Source organism: Neltuma alba, unplaced genomic scaffold (assembly GCF_004799145.2).
Source record: "Neltuma alba isolate B1F8T4 unplaced genomic scaffold, ASM479914v2 tig00012124_pilon, whole genome shotgun sequence".
NCBI lineage: Eukaryota > Viridiplantae > Streptophyta > Magnoliopsida > Fabales > Fabaceae > Neltuma > Neltuma alba.
In genome coordinates, this window is record NW_021636676.1 from 938,445 (window position 1) to 957,973 (window position 19,529).

At 33.9% G+C, this 19,529-nt stretch overlaps 2 protein-coding genes across 3 annotated transcripts; one reads left to right on the top strand and one right to left on the bottom strand.

Moving 5' to 3' along the window:
• Nucleotides 1-1,183: 1,183 nt before the first annotated feature.
• On the bottom strand, nt 1,184-4,866 carry LOC114723091 (deoxycytidylate deaminase). Of its 2 annotated transcripts, XM_028909236.1 has the most exons (9): nt 4,507-4,866; nt 4,177-4,252; nt 3,989-4,028; nt 3,554-3,612; nt 3,101-3,138; nt 2,787-2,850; nt 2,482-2,535; nt 1,823-1,924; nt 1,184-1,626 (listed from the first exon to the last, which is right to left on the bottom strand). In XM_028909236.1, the coding sequence occupies exons 1-9, from the start codon at nt 4,689-4,691 to the stop codon at nt 1,570-1,572; spliced, it is 675 nt and encodes a 224-aa protein (XP_028765069.1). In that variant the 5' UTR covers nt 4,692-4,866; the 3' UTR covers nt 1,184-1,569. The 2 variants fall into 2 exon arrangements, with proteins under 2 accessions (XP_028765069.1, XP_028765070.1); XM_028909237.1 differs by lacking the exon at nt 2,482-2,535.
• Nucleotides 4,867-10,477: 5,611 nt separating this feature from the next.
• Nucleotides 10,478-11,018, top strand: LOC114723092 (protein indeterminate-domain 14-like). The gene has a single exon (XM_028909238.1). The coding sequence runs from the start codon at nt 10,489-10,491 to the stop codon at nt 10,987-10,989; it is 501 nt and encodes a 166-aa protein (XP_028765071.1). The 5' UTR covers nt 10,478-10,488; the 3' UTR covers nt 10,990-11,018.
• The last annotated feature ends 8,511 nt before the right edge of the window (nt 11,019-19,529 follow it).

Here is a 19,529-nt window from a genome sequence, read left to right on the forward strand (position 1 = left end):
TTCTTACACAAGATTATTACAGAAGAGAAGACTATTTTTTGAGATTGCGTATGTTACTGTCACAGATATTTTGTTGATCCGCAAATCAAATCCTATTTGGTCAGCATAGCTTGTGGCACATAAACGGCTTCTGCCAAACGCCTAAAGTTGTCGTCGTGCCTTGTTTGTTGTACGCTACGATTGTTGCGCAAGTAACCTTGAAAGTTGGATCAAATTTTGTCATGTTTTTCCTACCCTTGCTTTCCAAATTTTTCTCTCTCAGCAGTATATAATATTTTTCTGATTCTTAATATAAAATCTATTTAATTACTTAGATTAAATTAAGAAGTTAGGTAAGTTAGTTAATTATAAAAAATATGACATGTTTTTCCTAAAACATTATAATTATCTTTCTTGGGGGTGTTTAGATGGAAACCAAATCATGATTTCAAAAGTGCTTTTACAGTTTACGAAGTAAATATGTAGAGAAATTTATCTCGTTTTACGAAAAAATACTTTTAAAATGCTTTTGAGGGTTGCCAAACACTCTCTTAATATCCTTACTCCCTCACTTACTTGATTATCATTGAGGGGGTATTCATAGAGGAAATTTAAAAAAAAATTGATAACTATAAAAAATATGTCTTATATTTAGAACCAAAATTAACTTAACAATTAGGTCTTATATTAAGAATTGGAGGAGTATATTAATTCCTGAAATCCACCCTTTCTTATATATTTTGTAGTTTTCTGTTTTCCTCAATTACATTTCTTATATTCTTTGAAATTTGTAACCAACAGGGAAAACAACCAAGTATTTCAACCTGATTGGACTTTTATTCAGCCGTTCTCCTTACTTCGCGGGACACATCAAAGTGATTCGATTTTGATTTGATTTGATAAGTGAGGAGAGTTTCATCACAAGGTTCTATTTCGCTCCATTGGATCAAAGTTTATTTCTTGCTTTTGACAATGCACAAGATAATAATTTAGATTTTTTTTAGGAAATAAAAAAACTTCTTCCCATTATTAAAATAACAGAACCATATAAAGCTACGCTATATTCATTGCTTATAATACAATTCTGTATTAAGATACGCTACAGGTGATAATGTGCTCCAAGAGTTTGGTAAAAACCAGTCGTTAATTGTCATGTAAATTGGTCTTGCAACGGTTGAGAGAGATATACTCAAATCACAAAGGATAAGATAATGAGAAAATAATAAATGGCTCGATTAGGAGACAATTTAAGATTTGAGTTACGGAGTCAAGCGAATTAAACACGCTATTTGCAATTCAGACAGATACAATGAAAAGAATCAAGGAAAATCTTGCACGCAGCCAGGTCTCTCTCCGGCTACAGTTGCCAGATTAAGACTTTGAATGCACTCAAATACATTCACTCTGTACGCTTAACAAAAATCTGCCTCGCCAACCTGTGATTGGAAAAATCTTATGCCCTTATCACAAGGTTGTAGAATTTTATAACATAGAGCAGTCATCATCTTGGAATCAGTTTTCAAGACAATGATGGTAGACAAGTCACATGTGTAGAGTCAAAGTTCAAACAGAAGACTTGGGCATCAAAATCTAGCGTTCCTCGAACTTGATATGGATTTCATTCATCTGTGGTTGATGTTTCCTGACCTGCAAAGGATATGCTCACGACACCGCTTTATTTATAGCTCTCGTAAATATTGGCCAGTTACATGAAATTCGCACAAGGAATTAAATAAAGAAAAAGAAGGCAGTTGCGTTTATTTTAGGAAGGTAATAATCTTCAGGGTCAATTGAACTGAGCAAAGCCATTTTACAGAATTCTGATGGAAATTTGGAAGCTTACTTTTACCCCAGCCAATGAAAGTAGCTTGTGTGAGGCAACATATGCGGCATCTGAATTTTCGAATCTCTTCTCCACGAAATAAATAACTTCAGAAACTCCCGACTGTGAGAAAGAATTCAGGCGTATTATGCACGACAGAATAGTTGGAAGGAAAAAAATATACAATCAGTCAGAGATCAATGAGAAATTAATTCTGCCACGAAACTATTAAAATTGGCCTCTGATCATCTTTAAATCTCCTCCGCTATGTTAAAGCGAAAGATTATTCGAAGTGGCTACCAATCACAATAGGATATAATTTTACATTTCAGCTCATGCAATGCATTATTAGGTTGATCGCATGAGTAAAGAGCTTGTACCTCACACTCACACTGGCATCCAACTTGTTCACTCCACTCTTTCCCATAAATTACATTCTCCAGTACGATTGATCAAAGACAAAAATTGGATTTTGTACTGGGTCAAGTTGACCCCATCATGCTATACAGGTCTGAGGAGATAGAATTAGCAAAAGGAGGAGATTTATCGCAATTTACTAGCAAACAAATGCAGGGGGAACAAGTGCTATTGCTGCATTCAAATCAACTCAGATTTTTTCTTTTTTGAAAAGAAAAATCAGCAAGAGTTCCTTTTGCACCATACAAAACAAGGCTACCAACCTGGATTATGATCTTAGCACATTCATTGCAAGGAAACATGGTCACATACAGGCGCTGCAAGGATTAAACAAGAATAACTAAAGTGTGAATTCCCTAAGCAGCAGGTGGTAACAGATCCAGAGTAATGCAAATGAATAAATTTCCTTAAGTACTAATCAGTGTAAGCATTTCCAGGCTCAGTGCACTGTGTGTGTGTATGTGTAAATGGCTCAGTCCAAGCAGAGGCTAACAGATGAAAATAGCAAAGGAAACAGAAGATCAAATGAGACATAAAAGACAAAGAAACTGAATCCAGTGGAGCGCACCTGTCCCGCAGCAGAGGCATGATTTGTGTTAAGGATAGCATTTACTTCTGCATGACAAACATAACTACAATGGAGATATCTAAATTTGGTGAGATTCGATGAGCAGTATGAAGACATGTAAATACATAGCCATTAAAATAGAACAAGAAAATTATAAACTGAATATAACGTGATGGTGGTGGCAATGACAAAACTGAACCACATGCAGGATTCAAGACAGAATGCACCCTATTCTGAACCATGTATGTTTAAGCAGACTTTTGCGTACAATGAAGGTTACAATCAGAGTAATAATTTGAAAGCAAAAGACTTACGGGTACTTTGTCTCCAGAGGATTCCCGGTCCTGGATTTCTGAAACAGAGAGATTATTTAAGTCTTACTCCCTCCGTTCCTTATTATAAGAGACGAATAACCGAATTACGTTGATCAAAAAAACAGTTAAAATTAGTTAAGAACAATTAATGTGTAAAAAGTATAATTTTTTTTCCAAAATGCCCTCATTAATAAGGAGAGAGAGCATGAGAGAAAACAATAGTAATTCTTAAAAGAAAGAGAAGTGGGAAGGAGAGAGAGTGTGAGTTGGAGACAATAAATATGGGTAAAATAGGAAATCAACACAAAAAAGTAGAGACAACTTTTAAGTGTCTCTTATATTTAGGAACATACTATAAGCATCAAATGTCTCTTATAATAAGGAACGGAGGGAGTATTTTCTTAAAAATTTAGCAACTTTTCTGTTCACTCTTTTTGGTTTATGCCAACCAACCTTTGCCCAAGGCAGCTTGTCATCTGAACAACCTCTTGGAAATCCATTATAGCCAATGCCTGACACAAAGATAGCAAAGTAGGCCTCTTGCATTAATAAGTTACTGAGTATTTGACATCTAACATCACAACATTTATTAAAACTGATTCATTAGCAGAAGTATGTTTGGTTACGGAAATGTAGAGTACATGCTAGATAGCAATACTCTTTCCTGCAACTCACTCAAGGTCTACTTAGAAATCAAAGTAATGGCGGAGATTTAGCGCACACATTAGATTTTGTGAGCTATAGTTCAATGAAACATCTTTGGTCCTCAATCCTGATTTTCAGACTTGTTGAAAAAATGAACCACTTTTCCTCACTACAATTACTCTAATCTGTCGGGAACAAGTCATAGACTCTTAAGTATTTGATAGCTGAACTGAATGAACTTACCAAGAATTATACCATCTTGACTCACCAAGCATGCCCCCACCTACAAGATCATTACATAGGCAAGCTCCATCAGTTTTAACCCGCCAAATAAATTTGAATATTTATGCCGTCTAACTGCATTGGCCGCATAAATTACTCTGGAATTAAAGAATATCGTTTAGCTAACCCCAAAAGATATGAAATATGACCTGCCTGTTAGGATCTTTGGATCTTTCAGCCGACAAAAAAGCAATTGCCATGAAATAATCATCCCAGGACAAATATCTGCTATCAACAACCGATCAAAAAATATAATTCACCTTCTAACACGAAAAGGGATCCCAGTTCAAAAGCACTAACAAGACTACAAGAATTTCAATATGTGAGAACCGCCAAACCCTACTAGCCAAAGGAACACAAATACAAACCATTTACAACACTAGGGAAAAATGCAAGTTCAGAACAGCTTATAAGGCCACCATAACTTAAATAAGAGCAAGCTCTCAAACCCTACATGGAAAAGCAACGGAATTACTGACTCTTTTCGTTTGGAGGGATCGAAAGGGTCTCGTGAAGAGCGGTTCTTCAAAACTGTTCCGTTTTGCGAAGAGTTGAATTTGGATTGATGATGTTTTGGAAAGAAGAAGAAGCGGAAGGCAATTGCGGATGCCAAAGCCCCGAAAACGGCCGCGGAGGAGAGTACAGCAACCTCGCGAGAGTTCATGGAGTTCAACTATAACCTCAATGGATCGAAACCAAGACGTTTTCTGGGAAAGCTCTCAGATTGAAATTATGACACATACAAGAGTATCTATTAACACTGAGAATTAACGATGAAGAAAAATTATCTGAACGCGGGAAAATCAGAAACGAACAAGGGAAGAGCGCGGAAGAGCGCGGGAGAAGTTCACTCAACGACTCAGCATAGACGCGAGTCGCGAGCACGTGGAATCATTTCTTTAAAATTAATTTTGTTTTATAATTGGCTTTCTTTAATTTTAACAGAATATTGATTATTTTGTACTCTTTTTTTTTTTTTTAACCAGAAGATTGTTTTTGTATTCTTTTATCTTTTTATTGATGAAAATAATGGTAGGCAGAATTCAAGCACAGTGATGTTATAATATTTTAACATGACCCGACAAAAAAATTATGAAGTCATTTTAGTTCCAGAATAATAGCTTTTTTAAAATATGCATATATAACCTTGAACTTGAAGGATAATTAATTAGAGACAAAAGTCGTTTCTTATTTCATATGGATTATTTATTACCAGGGCATATGATATCTTTTTTATTTTGTACATTTCATGTAATGCGTCAAAAAGTTGTCTATGTCAATAAATTACAAGTGAGCATTTACCATTGAAGCATGGATATTTAGCTAAATAATAACGATGATGATTGGTGATTGCCATTGGACTTTTGGGGCTCCAGTGAACGAGGCAAGTGGCCCTGAACAAGGCCCAAAATTTAGTGGGCTTGAAAGAAACTAAGGGACAGTATAGTAGTTTTTTGTTCTCTGAGGATCCATGGACTCTTGGTCATTTTGTGAGTCGTGACCAAAACTAAAAATTTGCGTAATTTATATACATGTTTAGAATTTGTAATGCATTTTTTTTTCATATAATAGAATTTTGATATGTTTAGTAAATCGTATTTTTTTTATTAGTGTCCTTGTTTCCTTAGAACATTTATGCCATGTTAAATGTGAAAAAAAAAGAGAAGAAATAAAAAATTACTTAAAACGTCTAAAAACATATTTAAAAAATAGAGGCAGGGAGAATTTATCAAGGAAAAAAAAAAACCGGTGAACCGGTCTGCAGTCCGGTCTGGTTCAGTAGCTGGGCCGGGGCCAATTGAACCGGTCATAATCGGTATAAAACCGGATAATCCCAGTTGGCTGGGTTTCCCGGTTCCTTTTTTTTTTTTCGGTCTACCAAAACCATTTGATGCGTAACTTGAATCTCATTCCTCATTCCTCTGGCTCGCATAGCAGCTCGCCTCCCTCCCTAAAATCAAAATTGCCTCCTCCCAAATCCCTGCTCCCTAGCGTCATGATGGCACGACGGTCTCTAGCAGAGCTCCTTGTTCGGCAGAGCTCCAAAATCGCAGTCATCGCAAGTCTGATCTCCGGTCTCCCTCAACCTCATCGCAAGTATGATCTTCGGTCTCCCTCACTATAGCTGCAGTTTTCTTCGCTGTCGGAGGTCGCCGGTCTTCATGTGACGTCGTCCTGGTCAAAGCAGAGGTTGTCGTTCTCGGTTCTTCAATCAGATTTGCAGGTCGTAGGTCGCGGCAGCAGCTTGTCACTCCCCATCGTCATTTCTTCTTTACGGTGGTAGAACCATTGTTGCAGCCCGAGATTCTTCCTTCTCCTTCTACCTGTTTTTAGTTTTTGTGGTCTTGTTGTTTGGTTTGTTATTTTCTTTCAATTCGATGTGCTCTGTTTTTCCTTTCTTGGTCCTGCTTCCGTGTTTTAGGCTTCCGGCTATGAGTGATATGAAATCTAATTATCTGAATTGATCTTTGAGGTTGAAGAAGTGAAATTAAAACATTCGGTGTATGGGCTGTGGGCATTTGAAATTTGTGTGTTTGTTTTTTTTCAATTTTTTAAATCTAGACCAATGAATAAACGTTCATATGAATGAAATCTAAAAGTAGAATAGTCAAATAGATATTAGGATTATTCTATTTTAATGTTACCAATTAAATTGTATTATTTTTTTATGACCAGTCCAACCATGGTCTGACCTCCGATCCAACCAATGACCCTTGACTCATTGTCTCGACCGGTTTAGTCACCGGTCTGGTTTTTTGTTCCTTGGAATTTACATTATCGATGAGCTGTGAAGAATGCAACTTTGTATCAAATTTTTAATTCATAATGAATATATTAAAGATTAATGAGAAACATGAAAATGACATTTGGATATAATTTTAAAATAGGAACTTCAAGCAGTAGTAGTCCAAGGATGCCAAGCATTTTGCTTATTACTTTTCTAAGCGGGGTCGTGAGTTTGAAATCTGAACTCTAAAGAGTACAATGAGTAAGTGAGTTATGATAAAAATAATACTTTTCTGATCATTAATATAAGATCTAATTAACTAATTTGAGTAAATTAAGGATGCTCGTTAAATTAGTTAATATAATATATTTTTTCTAAAATACTTTAAGCATTTTTCTTAGTCCTTTCCATTTATCTTCAACTAATTATTGTTGGGGAATATCAATAGAGTTAATTTGAAAAAAATTAATAAACATGTGAAATAGGTTTTATTTATAGAACCAATATTAACTCCTTAATTAGTTTCTATATTAAGGACGAGGGGAGTATTGCTTCCGTTTTAACTATAAAAGTTAATTTATACTACGTCCGGTCCTAATTATAAGAGCTAGTTAACTAATTTGAGGAGATTAAGGAAAGAAATTAAGTTAGTTATTTGTAATAAATAGATGTTGTCTTTCCTAAAATATCCTTACTAATCAAGTATATTAATTAGAACTATCATTGTTAGAAGGATTGTTTTGAAAAAAAATACATAAATATAAAAGACAAAGGGGATTATGGTTTTATATTTAGAACCAAAATAAAAGTAAAATAAGATCTTATATTAAGGACCGGAAGTAGTAATGTAATTTACACTATAAACTAATTCTTATATTTAGGAATGGAGGTGTACACATTAATAATTTTAGAATAGGAATAAGAAAAAATAATTTGAAGAAGATGTACGCATTATTGCATGTTCTACAAAACAATGATGAGGTTTAGGAGGGATATCAGAGATTGAGTAATGGAGAGGGCACTTAAGTACAATCATCCATTCATTTACCATCATGCTCTCCAACTAAGCCACCTCCCGGGTCCCTTCCTTTTTAGCTCCATTTCGCCTCTTGTTCATATATACACACACCCACATCAAATCTAAATAGTCTATGTCATTATCATTATCACATTTTGGATCATGAGATATATAATTGAGAGTGGTGACGACTTTTAGGACCATAAACCTAAAAGTATATGCTTATCCCTTTTGCATGTGATGCTTAGGCTCGAAATGAAAAACGAATCAATAAGAATCACAAATACAGATATGTGTGTGTGTTTGTGTGTGTAAATATAAAAGCAAGCAAGCATGGATGAAATTGGGATGAAGTGGAAAATGGGGCGAAGTTCAAAAGAGCAGTGATGAAGGGGGAAGAAAGGGGGAGGGTGGGAGGAATCGGGTATTTGTCATTTCTGTGGTGATTGATTGATAAGTGACAATGAGATCATCATAAAATCATAAACATATTTAGTTTTTAATGATTGTGTCTTGGAAAATAGTTGCCACCTCCCACCCTGCATTCCCTTCTCGTTCTCTTATATGGGGGGCACCCGCTCTTCGCCACCCCCCCTCTCTCTCTCTTACCATTCGTTTGCATAATCCAAATGACTCCGCGCCTCCTTTCAAACATTCATGTCTTCATTCTATTTAGTACTTTTCGAGTACTTAATATAAAATTTATTTAACTAATTTAATTAGATTATGAAAGTTGGTAAGTTAGTTAATTATAAGAAATATGACATGTTTTTTTTAAAACACCATAATCATCTTCTTTAATATCTTTCCTCTCTCTTTTACTTGATTATACTTGAAGGAGTATCAATAGGGGTAATTTAGAAAAAATTGATAAATATGAGAAATAGGTCTTATATTTAGATCCAAAATTAACTCAATAATTATGTATTATATTAAGGACCGGAGGAGCATATTTTTAAAGCTTCAATCTAATAGTTTTCCTTTCCAATTTTTTTTAATCATGAGAAGATTAATAACTCCGTACCATTCTAATATTATTTATAAGTTGCTTTCGACATCATTTCTATCACAAACTTTAATAAATATTCAATTTTACCTCTATATAATAAATACCTCTTTTTTTTTAAAAAAAAATAGTTTACACAATAATAATAAATAAATGGTAAAATTATATATCTATATAAAAATATTGATGAAGTTACTTGTAAATAAGACTAAAAACATTTTCTCTGACTTATAAATAAAATTAGAAGAATAAAGAACATATACCAACATTTAATGAGGAATCAAAAAGTTCTCTCTTTTAGTCTTATAAATAAAACTAGAGTGGCATGGATTAAGAAATTTAGTTAAAATTAGTTAATATGTTTAAAATTCAGTACAAAAACTAGTTGTAGGGCAAAATTAATGATTTGGTAAGTTGAACTCTCACACACACGCCAAGGGTTAGGGGAAGTAATTTTATAAAAAGAAGTGGAAGAATTATTATATGTTAGTGTTTTGCAATCAAATTGCAATTATGGAAGTGAATCTTTTTGAGACCGTGTGCCATCATGTTGGTCTTTTTTGATTTTGCTCCTTTGCTTCGGACCGACTGATCCCTTTTCCCCCACCTAACTAAGCCCACTGCCTCCCAACCAAACAATTCCCCCATCCATACTTCCTTCCCTTGCCTCCATCATCTTCTATTTACTTTCTACCAATATTATCAACATAAAATATAACATTCAAAATATTGTCTATAATAATAATAAAAAAAGTAATTCAGATTACTCTCCATACAGTGTATAAAATATACACACTTTATTAATAAAACATAAAAAACAGTTACGTATATATGCATATGAAACCGCGTTTATTAAGTATATATTTATAATTTATTAATCAATATCAATACAAATTATAAAATTCAAAATATTATCCATTACAAGTCAAGAATGTAATTGCTCCACCCTAAAATCCACATAATGTATATAACTATACATAATTTATTCACAAAAACATGCACACAAATAATTGCATGTATGGAATATATGACCTATTTAATTATTTGATTAGATTAAGAGAATTACGTAAGTTAGTTAATTATAAGAAATATAACATATTTTTTTTCAAAATACCATATCATCTTTCTTAATATTCTCCTTTTCTCTTCTTCTTAATTATGATTGAGAGGATATGGATAAAATAATTTAAAAAAACTGATAAATATAAAAAATAGATTTTATATTTAAGATCAAGATAAATTTAACAATTAAGTTTTATATTGAGGATCGAAGAAGTACATAACTAACCAGCATTAGGGAGAGGCCAAGAGTTTTAGACCTTCGTAACGTAAACGTAACTTAAAAAACAAATAAGATAAATTTTTATATTTAATTTAAATGGTGCAGATTGAGATAGATACGAACCATACACATCCCCACATATTCCAAAGAATGAGCACTAATTGGGAGGGCTGACCCCATATGAGGACACACAAAAATCACCCAATACATATATAACGCGATCCGTTATTTTCCCTCTCCTTCCCTCACTCCCTTTAACGGGATTTCCCACCCTGCAATACCATTCGCCGAGCGCGAACAGGGGTATAACGGTAACTTCGACGATGCCTGCCCTGTTTATATATGCTTACGGGGCCTTGTTCCACGACTCGCCCATCCATCTACAGAACGCAAACACGTTCCCTTTCTCACGTTCTCTGTTTTTCAAATGGAGGAGTCTGGCCACAAGGAGCTTCAGCTTCTGCCTTCATCTCTCATGCCCATGTCTGATTCTCCTTTCTTGCACTTCCGATCACCAGTGTCGACGTCGTCCTCGTCTTCCACCGAAGGGACGCCCTCACTGGACTTGCAGTTATCGATCAGCCTGAGGCCGATACAACCGCCTCCGGATTGCGAGTACAAGGGCGACGGCTGCGGCGGAGACGAGGGCGGTGGCGGTCTGAGCGTGGAGGCATTGAAGTGGCAATCGGCGGAGCAGATTAGGCTGGCGGCGATGGAGAAGGCGTACGCGGAGAGAGTGCGAGAGCTGACGAGGAGGGAGATGGAGATGGCGCAGTCGGAGTTCGCACGTGCGAGGCACGTGTGGGAGAGAGCGCGGGCTGAGGTGGAGAGAGCGGAGAGAATGAAAGAGAGAGCCACCGTCAGGCACATTGGCTCGGCCTGCATGGAGATCACTTGCCAATCTTGCAGGCAAAGGTTCAGGCCTTGAAATTTACTCTTTTCTCGCTTCAACCTCCCTTCACAATTTCTTCTCATCATTAAGCACTGCTTCATTTCAATTACATACAACTGAATCTTCAAATTTTCCTTGCTTTTGATTTCTCTTCAAAAAAAACCTCATGCAATATTTATTAATTAATAAACAGAGCTCTGAGCTAAGAACAAGGGGAAAAGAAGTTACCACTCTGCAATTCACAACTTAGTGTTTGGATTGTATAAAAGTGCCTTCTAAAAATACTTTTTAGCAAAACGAACACAAACTTCTCACGTATTTACTTCGTATACTATATAAAATACTTTTCAAATCATGATTTGGTTTCTATCCAAATATTTTTAATATGAAAATCAGAGGCTCCAGTCCATAATCTTGCGGCCAAGAACAAACTATGACGTTGTTTATGGATCATATATATAAAATAGAGAAATCAGCAACACCGTGAAAAGCGGCCATTTTTCTCATGCTTATCTGGAAGAGCTTCATTTTCAACTACTTTAGATTCCATAGGACAGATAACTCAGCACAGACGAGTGTCAAAAAAGTGGCCATTGATCTTCAATGAAGTTAAATTTCGGTATCTATGTTCCCCTGCGTCTAACTGGCAAGTATGCCTTTCATTGAAACTGATAGAGAATAAGGAGCCAGGAAATATTGATGAAACAAAGTCAAGTGGGGGAGTTAGATGCCTTATAGTACAAATGAATCACAACGAAAAAGCATAGTAGCATCAATGACAAGACATGATATATAGCTGTATCCACTTGTATTTAACCTCTCTTGCTCATCACAAAACCAAGCATATCCATATCCTTTTCTGGCCTCCAAGAAGAAATTAAAGTTAACATTTTTCTATTTTTATTTTCCTGGGGATATGAAAGGGATTATTGACTAAATGTATCAATCTGAGCAGTGAACAGTGGCTCTGTATAGTGCCCCCCTTTGAAAGATGTTGCCAGAATGGAGTTAGCTTGTTCTGTCCGCAACCTCTAAACATAATAGTACTCACATTCAGTTTATGTCTCAATAAGTACCTAAATAATTCGTTCACTTTGATTCTTTTATGAACTGCTCCAAATGATCACATCAAGTGGCCATGTTTCATTTGACTTCTTGAAAACAACATTCTACGAACCCCCCCATGGCAGGCCCTTTGAATTATAAGTTCCCAATCCTAAATTTAGAATCTTTCTTTCTTTCTTTTAAATGGCAAAATCTAATTGAGAATATCTAAGTACTATTTCTTATCTGGGTTATTTCAACTTGCAAAACTTTAACAACTGATCATTTCAACTCTTTGATTGAAGACATTTTAATTAACTCAATTCTATCTTCCAACTATGGCTGCACTTCGTTTAAAGAACTAATCTGTGTTTCCGAAATTATTATAAAAAGTATTATTGCTTCTCGGATGACTTGGTGAGGCCTACAAGGTGCAAATTAATATCACAGTTTTGAAAAACTCATTCCTCTGTAAACGCCAAACATGCAGAGATCCCCACTAATTTCCTAACTGTAAAGTTGGATAAGTGGTTTTCGTCAAAATCAAATCTTTTAATTCAACTTTCTTTGAATGAAATCATAAAAAAAAAAAACAGTAAAAAGAGATATGCCTCATGAAACATAATGACTAATGAGTGTACTTTATCATGATGGAAAGCTAATCACAGAAAGTTTTAGTTTGAATTACCCAATTAATTAAACGACAATGATTTTTGAATTATTTCAACCTTGTTAAAAGCATTACCGTGATTATTACCTATATCATGATCAAATCGTACTCCCTCCGACATGTGAAAAAGTTGAATCCCAGTGACAATAATATTATCTCCTATCTTTTATTTGGTTTCAATCATAGAAACGAAATGACGATCAATTACTTTCAGAAAGTAGAGATCATGATAAAGATGCCCGGCATTTCCACCCAGACATCAATTGTCATCATGACAAAACCTAAACCTTTTTTGTCTTTTTCAGGTTGTCCTCTCATGAACGGATCAAGTGACACGCCACTGTTTCTTAATGAGATCCGTAAGCACGCTGTATCTGAATCTTACAAACATGAATCATTACACAGTTCAAGTTCAATACAGTGATTTTCTTATTTCTGGAGGAAAATGAAATAACTTGCCTTTATCATCGAACACACACAACTATTTAACGTTGGATCTTGGGAATGAGAGAGCAGAAAATGGCGAGAATGTTTCATTTCTGTCACGTGAGGATTCAAGTTGAGGTTGATGGGTAATGTTTCTTTCTATTTGTGATCAGACCCTGCTTGGCCAAAACAGTTGTGGAGTCACGCCATGTCAGAATTTCAGGATGCTTCACTTATGAAACCAATTAATGAGTGAAGAAAGAGGGAGGCAAACAGTGCCATTATATTCTGCAGGCACATTCACATACATACGTGTTGTGGCTCAAACTAGCATGCTAATTTCCAGATCTCTGTGAGCTTTATAAAGCTTCGTTACAAAGTAGACTTTTTCTCTTTGGGTGTTTAGTTTGAGTAATTTTAATTGTGAAGCAGAGAGCAGGTAGAAGAACACCTTGAATGGTGCTGCATGCCCTTCTTCTGTATATTTACTGCCTGATCATATCATCTGTCACATCATCGATCGCAACGAAGCCGGGTGAAGAAAACTAGATAAGACTTGAGAGTATAGTGAATTCATAACGATCGCTGTAAATTGACAAGTCTTTTCTTGTCCCCAAACCCAGAAAAAAACCAAACTTTCGATTAACAAAACAATCAAAATATTTTAGCAGAGGTAAGAGTAGGGGGGAAATGCTCTCCCTGTATATCCTTATTATATGGATTCAGTAATAACCTTACGTAAGTTAACAAATCTTAGTTAAAATTAGTAATTATTTCTAAAATTTTAAACTTGCCTTGAGTGATTTTAGCTAATTAGAAATTTAGAATGTTGTTTGTTTAGTTAGGGAAAATTGTGTAGAGGATATCTGGGGAAAAAATAATTTTTTAGATACAAGATTTTATATTATGGACAATGAGGTAGGGTGTTGTAAGAAAGACTAGAAGGAGTAATATTTTAGGACTAATACACCAATTAATTATAATTAAGGACAAAACATTTCAAAATTGTTGCAAAGAACCGAAGGTCAACACGAGCAATCAAACCCACAGAAATTACTTAATTACCCTCCCATCTAAATGTTCTCTATAAAAGTTGAACATTAATTATACATCTTTTACATGTAAGTGTCACATTTTGGAAGGTTAGCCAGTGTAAAATTCCCATGAATTAGTTAAATTATATTTTTTTTCAATCTTTCATGTTAAAAGTTAAAAGATTAGCTGCAGCTTTTTTTAATATTCGTGCCAAATTTCAAAAGTTCAAAAGTTTGGAATTTTTTTCCTTTTCATGATAAGAATTATAAAATCAACACAAAAAATTCACATTTAGTGTCATATCCTGAAAGGTCAATCTAAAATTCCTGCGTTGATATGTATTAGTTAAATAATTTTCATGATTCTTCCATGTTAAAAGTTGGGATATCAAATACAAAGTTTTCACATTTCAGGTCAAATTTAGGAAGATGGGAGGGACAAACTCTCTAACTAATACATATGCACATAATCGTAGGGACTTCACGCTTATCTTTTGTAATTTATTATTAACAACATAAATTAATTTTGAACTTTAAACACATGAAAAATTTAAGGGGAACGGGTAATTAAGTAATTGAACCTTTGGTGTCTCTGTTTTTTTAAGTTTTACAATTTTTTTTGATATTACGATCCAGTTAATCTGGTTCGGGTTCGTGGCTTTCCTTTCTTACAAAAGTGTCTCCTCTAGGACTCGAATCCGAGATCCAAAGAAATTTAGTGGGACCTTACACCGTTACATTAACCTTTTGTTGATAAGTTTTAAAATGTTTTGTTACTTGAATCATTAGCATCTTTTTGTCTTTGCCATCAAGACTTCCTTAAAGTCAGGAAATCAAATAGAGAGAAATTCCCTGTCCCGAGATTTTTGCTTCAATTTTGAGATAAGCACACCAGTTGCTCCCCAATACTTTGTTATCAATTGTGAACTTGTTGCGTATGACCAGAAGAAAAAGAAAATCCTCCCTTTTCAGGTAAGATATGAAGGAAATTTGCTATGTGCTTTTAATTATGAATAACAAATCAGCAAATCGTTCTATGTTTTGTTTACCCTATCATTTTTATCTATGTTGGCGATGTAGCTAATCAGTTATTGATATGTTACACACAGAATAGTTCGCGTAAATTTATTAAATACAAAGTGTTTTGACAGGTTCTTGGTACTTGAGCCTGCAAAAATGTGTCTATGAGTGATATTAAAGCTTGATGCATGCATATTTGCCTTTGATATCTTTTATCTTAATGGCAAGCCACTAGTTCAGAAGTGCATAAGCTTTACTAAGCTGTTCCACTGTTAAAGACAATGTAAAGGTGGACAGAGAATTATAAGATTTCTTCAGTTTGCAACAGCAATAACATCAAATGATGTTGAGGAAATATACACAAGTTTCTTGATGCAGTTTTTGATGCTAGCTAGGTATCATTGATAGTTATTTGAAAGTCAAGTAGATGGAAACTTCATCCTTTTATTTATTCTGTGAAAGATACATACATATCTCTTCTGTGAGGGTTTAATTAGGGAAACTTTATCATTTCAAGTCACTACCCTTTGCATTTTCGAATGTTCTGCTACTCTTCGTACTAAGGTAATGATTCCCAAACCAGAGGTCCGTGTTTTTCTCTTGTTCATTCTCTCCGAGCCTGGTTTATTTATGTTGTGATTAATAATGTATGGAAGTGTTAAACTCACTTCTTAGTTGCAGCCTTATTATTGAAATGCAGAGACAATCAATCGTGATGTATGGTTTGAAGCCTCTGAGGAGAATGATTTTAACTTTGCTTTGTCATTAATCTGTTCTTAATTCCCTTTTGCTTGATGTATCATTCTACAGATTTGTCTGTGCCTATTTGTGCACTCGTTTTGAATTCTTCATTGCTTAAGCGAAAGATCAGAAAGCGTCTTCATTCTGTGGCTGATGCTACAATGATCTGATTCCACATCATGATCAAGTTCTCAAATTTGTTGATACATTGTCTTCTGGTTTCTCTGTCTTTGCTGCATTTTTTTTTTCAAATTATCTTTGGGACTTTGGATGATGCGTTTCATACAATGGCTTTGCTTTTCCTTTAATGCTATTATTGAGATAAGAGCCTTGAATTCATCTGTTATGTTCGTTTCTTGCCTTATTAAGCTTAGTAAGCTAAAGATTTTTACTCATTTTCAGGTTGTTGAAATGTATTCTGCTAAAAAACACAATCTCCCGAGCAAGCAGGATGATGATTGAGACAAAAAATTTTCTGCCGGTTCCTCACATAGAAGATGATGTTTATCAGAACTATATCAACATCTGATATGCAGATGCAGATTTTATTTTCCCCTTCAAACATGGTCAGTGAGATAGCAGAATTGCGTATCTAATGTAGAGTAAGATGTAGGAGGCTTATTTGTACTAGGCATGATGTGATGTGGGTTTAGTGATTGGTCATCTATTCTTCACAAGAAACGTACTGATCCCTTTTCAGTAATCAGAGATTGGGGGTGTTCAAGCTAACCCTTTAATCTTTAGAGGGGAAAAGATATAAACTTTATAGTTTTTGTTTATTTTTAGGTCAACAATATTGTTAGTCCTTATAGTTTTGATTGAAATTTAGTTTTAATTTCTGTAATTTCAAACTGTTGATGTTGGTTCTTATAGTTTAATAATTTTTTTTCATCTGATTTGAGCTTAACAAATGGTCATTATATTTTTAATGAGTTTTGATTTTAGTCCATACGTTGAAACTCAAATCAATGTCTTTATGAAATTATAAATACTAAAACCAACAATTTTAAATCACAAAAACCTAAATCAAAATTGAACCAAACTATAAGAATCAACAATAATATTAACTCGTGTTTTATTTACTTGGCCTGTATGTGTGTGGGCGCTCTAATAATGGCACAGGAGGCAGTAAGTGCCAAGGAGGAAAAAAGTTTGTCTTTTGAAGAACCCTACAGATTCTGACCCTAATTCCGATATTGCTGGGAGAAGGGTGAATTTGTGCCCTTTCTGTTTTCCGATGGATTTATAAGAACAGGATTGAGTTAATACAATCTGTGTTCTCTCAAATTTATCTCTATTTTGATTTTGATTCCTTAAAAGACAAATAGTTCAGCTTTTTATTAAATTATAGAAATTAATATTTTAAAAGAAAAAAATTTGAGTAACCAAAACGTATGATCTGAAATTTAAGAAATCAAAATAAAAATAAACAAAATTATATTAACCTATGAATTTATTCATGGTGTTGCAGAGTCCAACAAAAAACCGAGTAAATCAGGGCTTCCTCAAATTAAGATATAGAAATTTATTTCAATATTCTATTGGCAATGATCAGCCAACCACGTGCACTTCTTTTTTTATCAGTGAGAGATTCGCGGAAGGAGCAAAATACGAGCACACTACAGAACCAAGGACCTGTCTTTTAGGACAAGACACGAAGAATAACGAGAAAATAGAGACATTAGGTATGTGAAAAAATGATAAGCTCTGATTTTTAATATAAAACTCATTTAATTAATTAGATTAAGTAAGTTAAGTAAGTTAGTTAATTATAAAAAATATGATATATTTTTTTCTAAAATATCATAATTATCTTTCTTAATATTCTTCATCCCTCTCCTACTTTATTATGATTAGAGAGTATTAATAGAGTAATTTAGAAAAAAAAATTAATAAATGTGATAAATAAGTCTTATATTTAAGATCCAGATCGACTCAACAATTAGGTCTATCGGAGGAGTATATAGATAACATATAATTTTATTAATTATGTGCCATTTCTCACAATTCCAAGCGGGATTTATTTTTTAATGTTTGAAAACTTTTAAGTAGATACTAATTTATTTAACAACAATTTATGGATTTGACTGAGTCGTAAACTAGTATACTTATATAAAAGATTATTTTTAGGGTGAAATTCATAGTATATATCTATTTATGGTTGGTTTTGGTGCAAACCATGTTTAGTTGGAAATTGATATAAATAGGATAATTCAACTATTGAAAAAAAGCTATCCAGAAACTGATTAAATACTCCCTGTCATTTTGTGGCAACCAATCATTGTGAGATTAGTTAATTAGCCACCAATCAAAAATTAAGGAAAGGAATTATTCTTATTCTTAACATTTCATCATGCGCTAATTTAAAATATATCTTCCAATAATCATGCACTCCCACTAGGTCATTATTTTATGTGAATATGATATGCACTTGTTTAGTTGTCTCCATATATAAAATAAGTTGTTGGGATGACCTTGTCCATATCTAATGATCTCATTAAGGCATCTTCAAAAGGCATAATCCCTTTCTATGTCTTTAAATATCAAACATGATTGCATTGAAGAGAAGACTTAATAATATTTTTATTTTGAGAAGATTGTTATTGGAATACTGAGCAGTGTATATATATCCCGTAAGGTCCAATCAACCACTTGCTGTTTTGCCGGAAAATAAACACATATTTTTATTGAATAGTGCTGGCAAAACTTTAATTCACAAAGAAGACGGGGAATTATTTGAAGAAACTCTCTCCCTCTCTCTCTCTTAAAAAAATAAATTTCTTATTTGTAAGCACTTTCTTTCAATGTGTAATCTTATTCAATTTTTTTTTTCATAATAATTATCTAACATGTTATGTCTAAAGTAGCATTCAACATTTTGATATTATTTCTCACATGCTTTCAACACTATAATTTTATTTATGGTACATTCAGCATCTTAATGTTATTTTTCTAGTATTTTTAGCACCCTGAATCATAAATAAGATTAAGATATTAGATGTAACTAGAAAATAACATCAGAAGATATTAGATGTACTAGGAAAATAATATCAGAGTACTAAATGCACCATAAATAAAATTAGGATGCTGTTTCAAATTTAATTATCATTCACAATGAAATCATAACTCAACTACTCAATAAAGAGATCCAGAAATTAGTTTAAATTTTGACCTCCTTTTTTATACACCGAACTCAAATATGAGATCCTAGTTAAGAAAAATTGAAGTTTTTTAATCAATATCCAATCACTGTGATTAACATGTAGATATTATTTTTTCCGTCATTGGGGTTTTAGGTTTTCGTCTACAGTTACATGCACCAGTAAAAACAACACGAAATCATGCAAGAAGAACCCATTATATTGTTCAGTTAAAAAAATATTGAACCTGCGAACGAACTAATAGTTGAGATGAAACCAATCAAATTAATGTGTGTTTGATGGTAAAAAACCTTATTTGTTATTGAGAAGAAAATACGAGAAAGGACTCAATGCTCGGCCAGAAGTGGGCTTAGTGGAGCAGTTTTGTTGAAATCAGACATAAGACATGGGTGTGTTGACATTCTGCCAAAGTTCTGAAGTGGTCATTTTCGAATGGAAATATAAAAATCTGAGCGTGACGTTGCATTTGCAATTAAATAT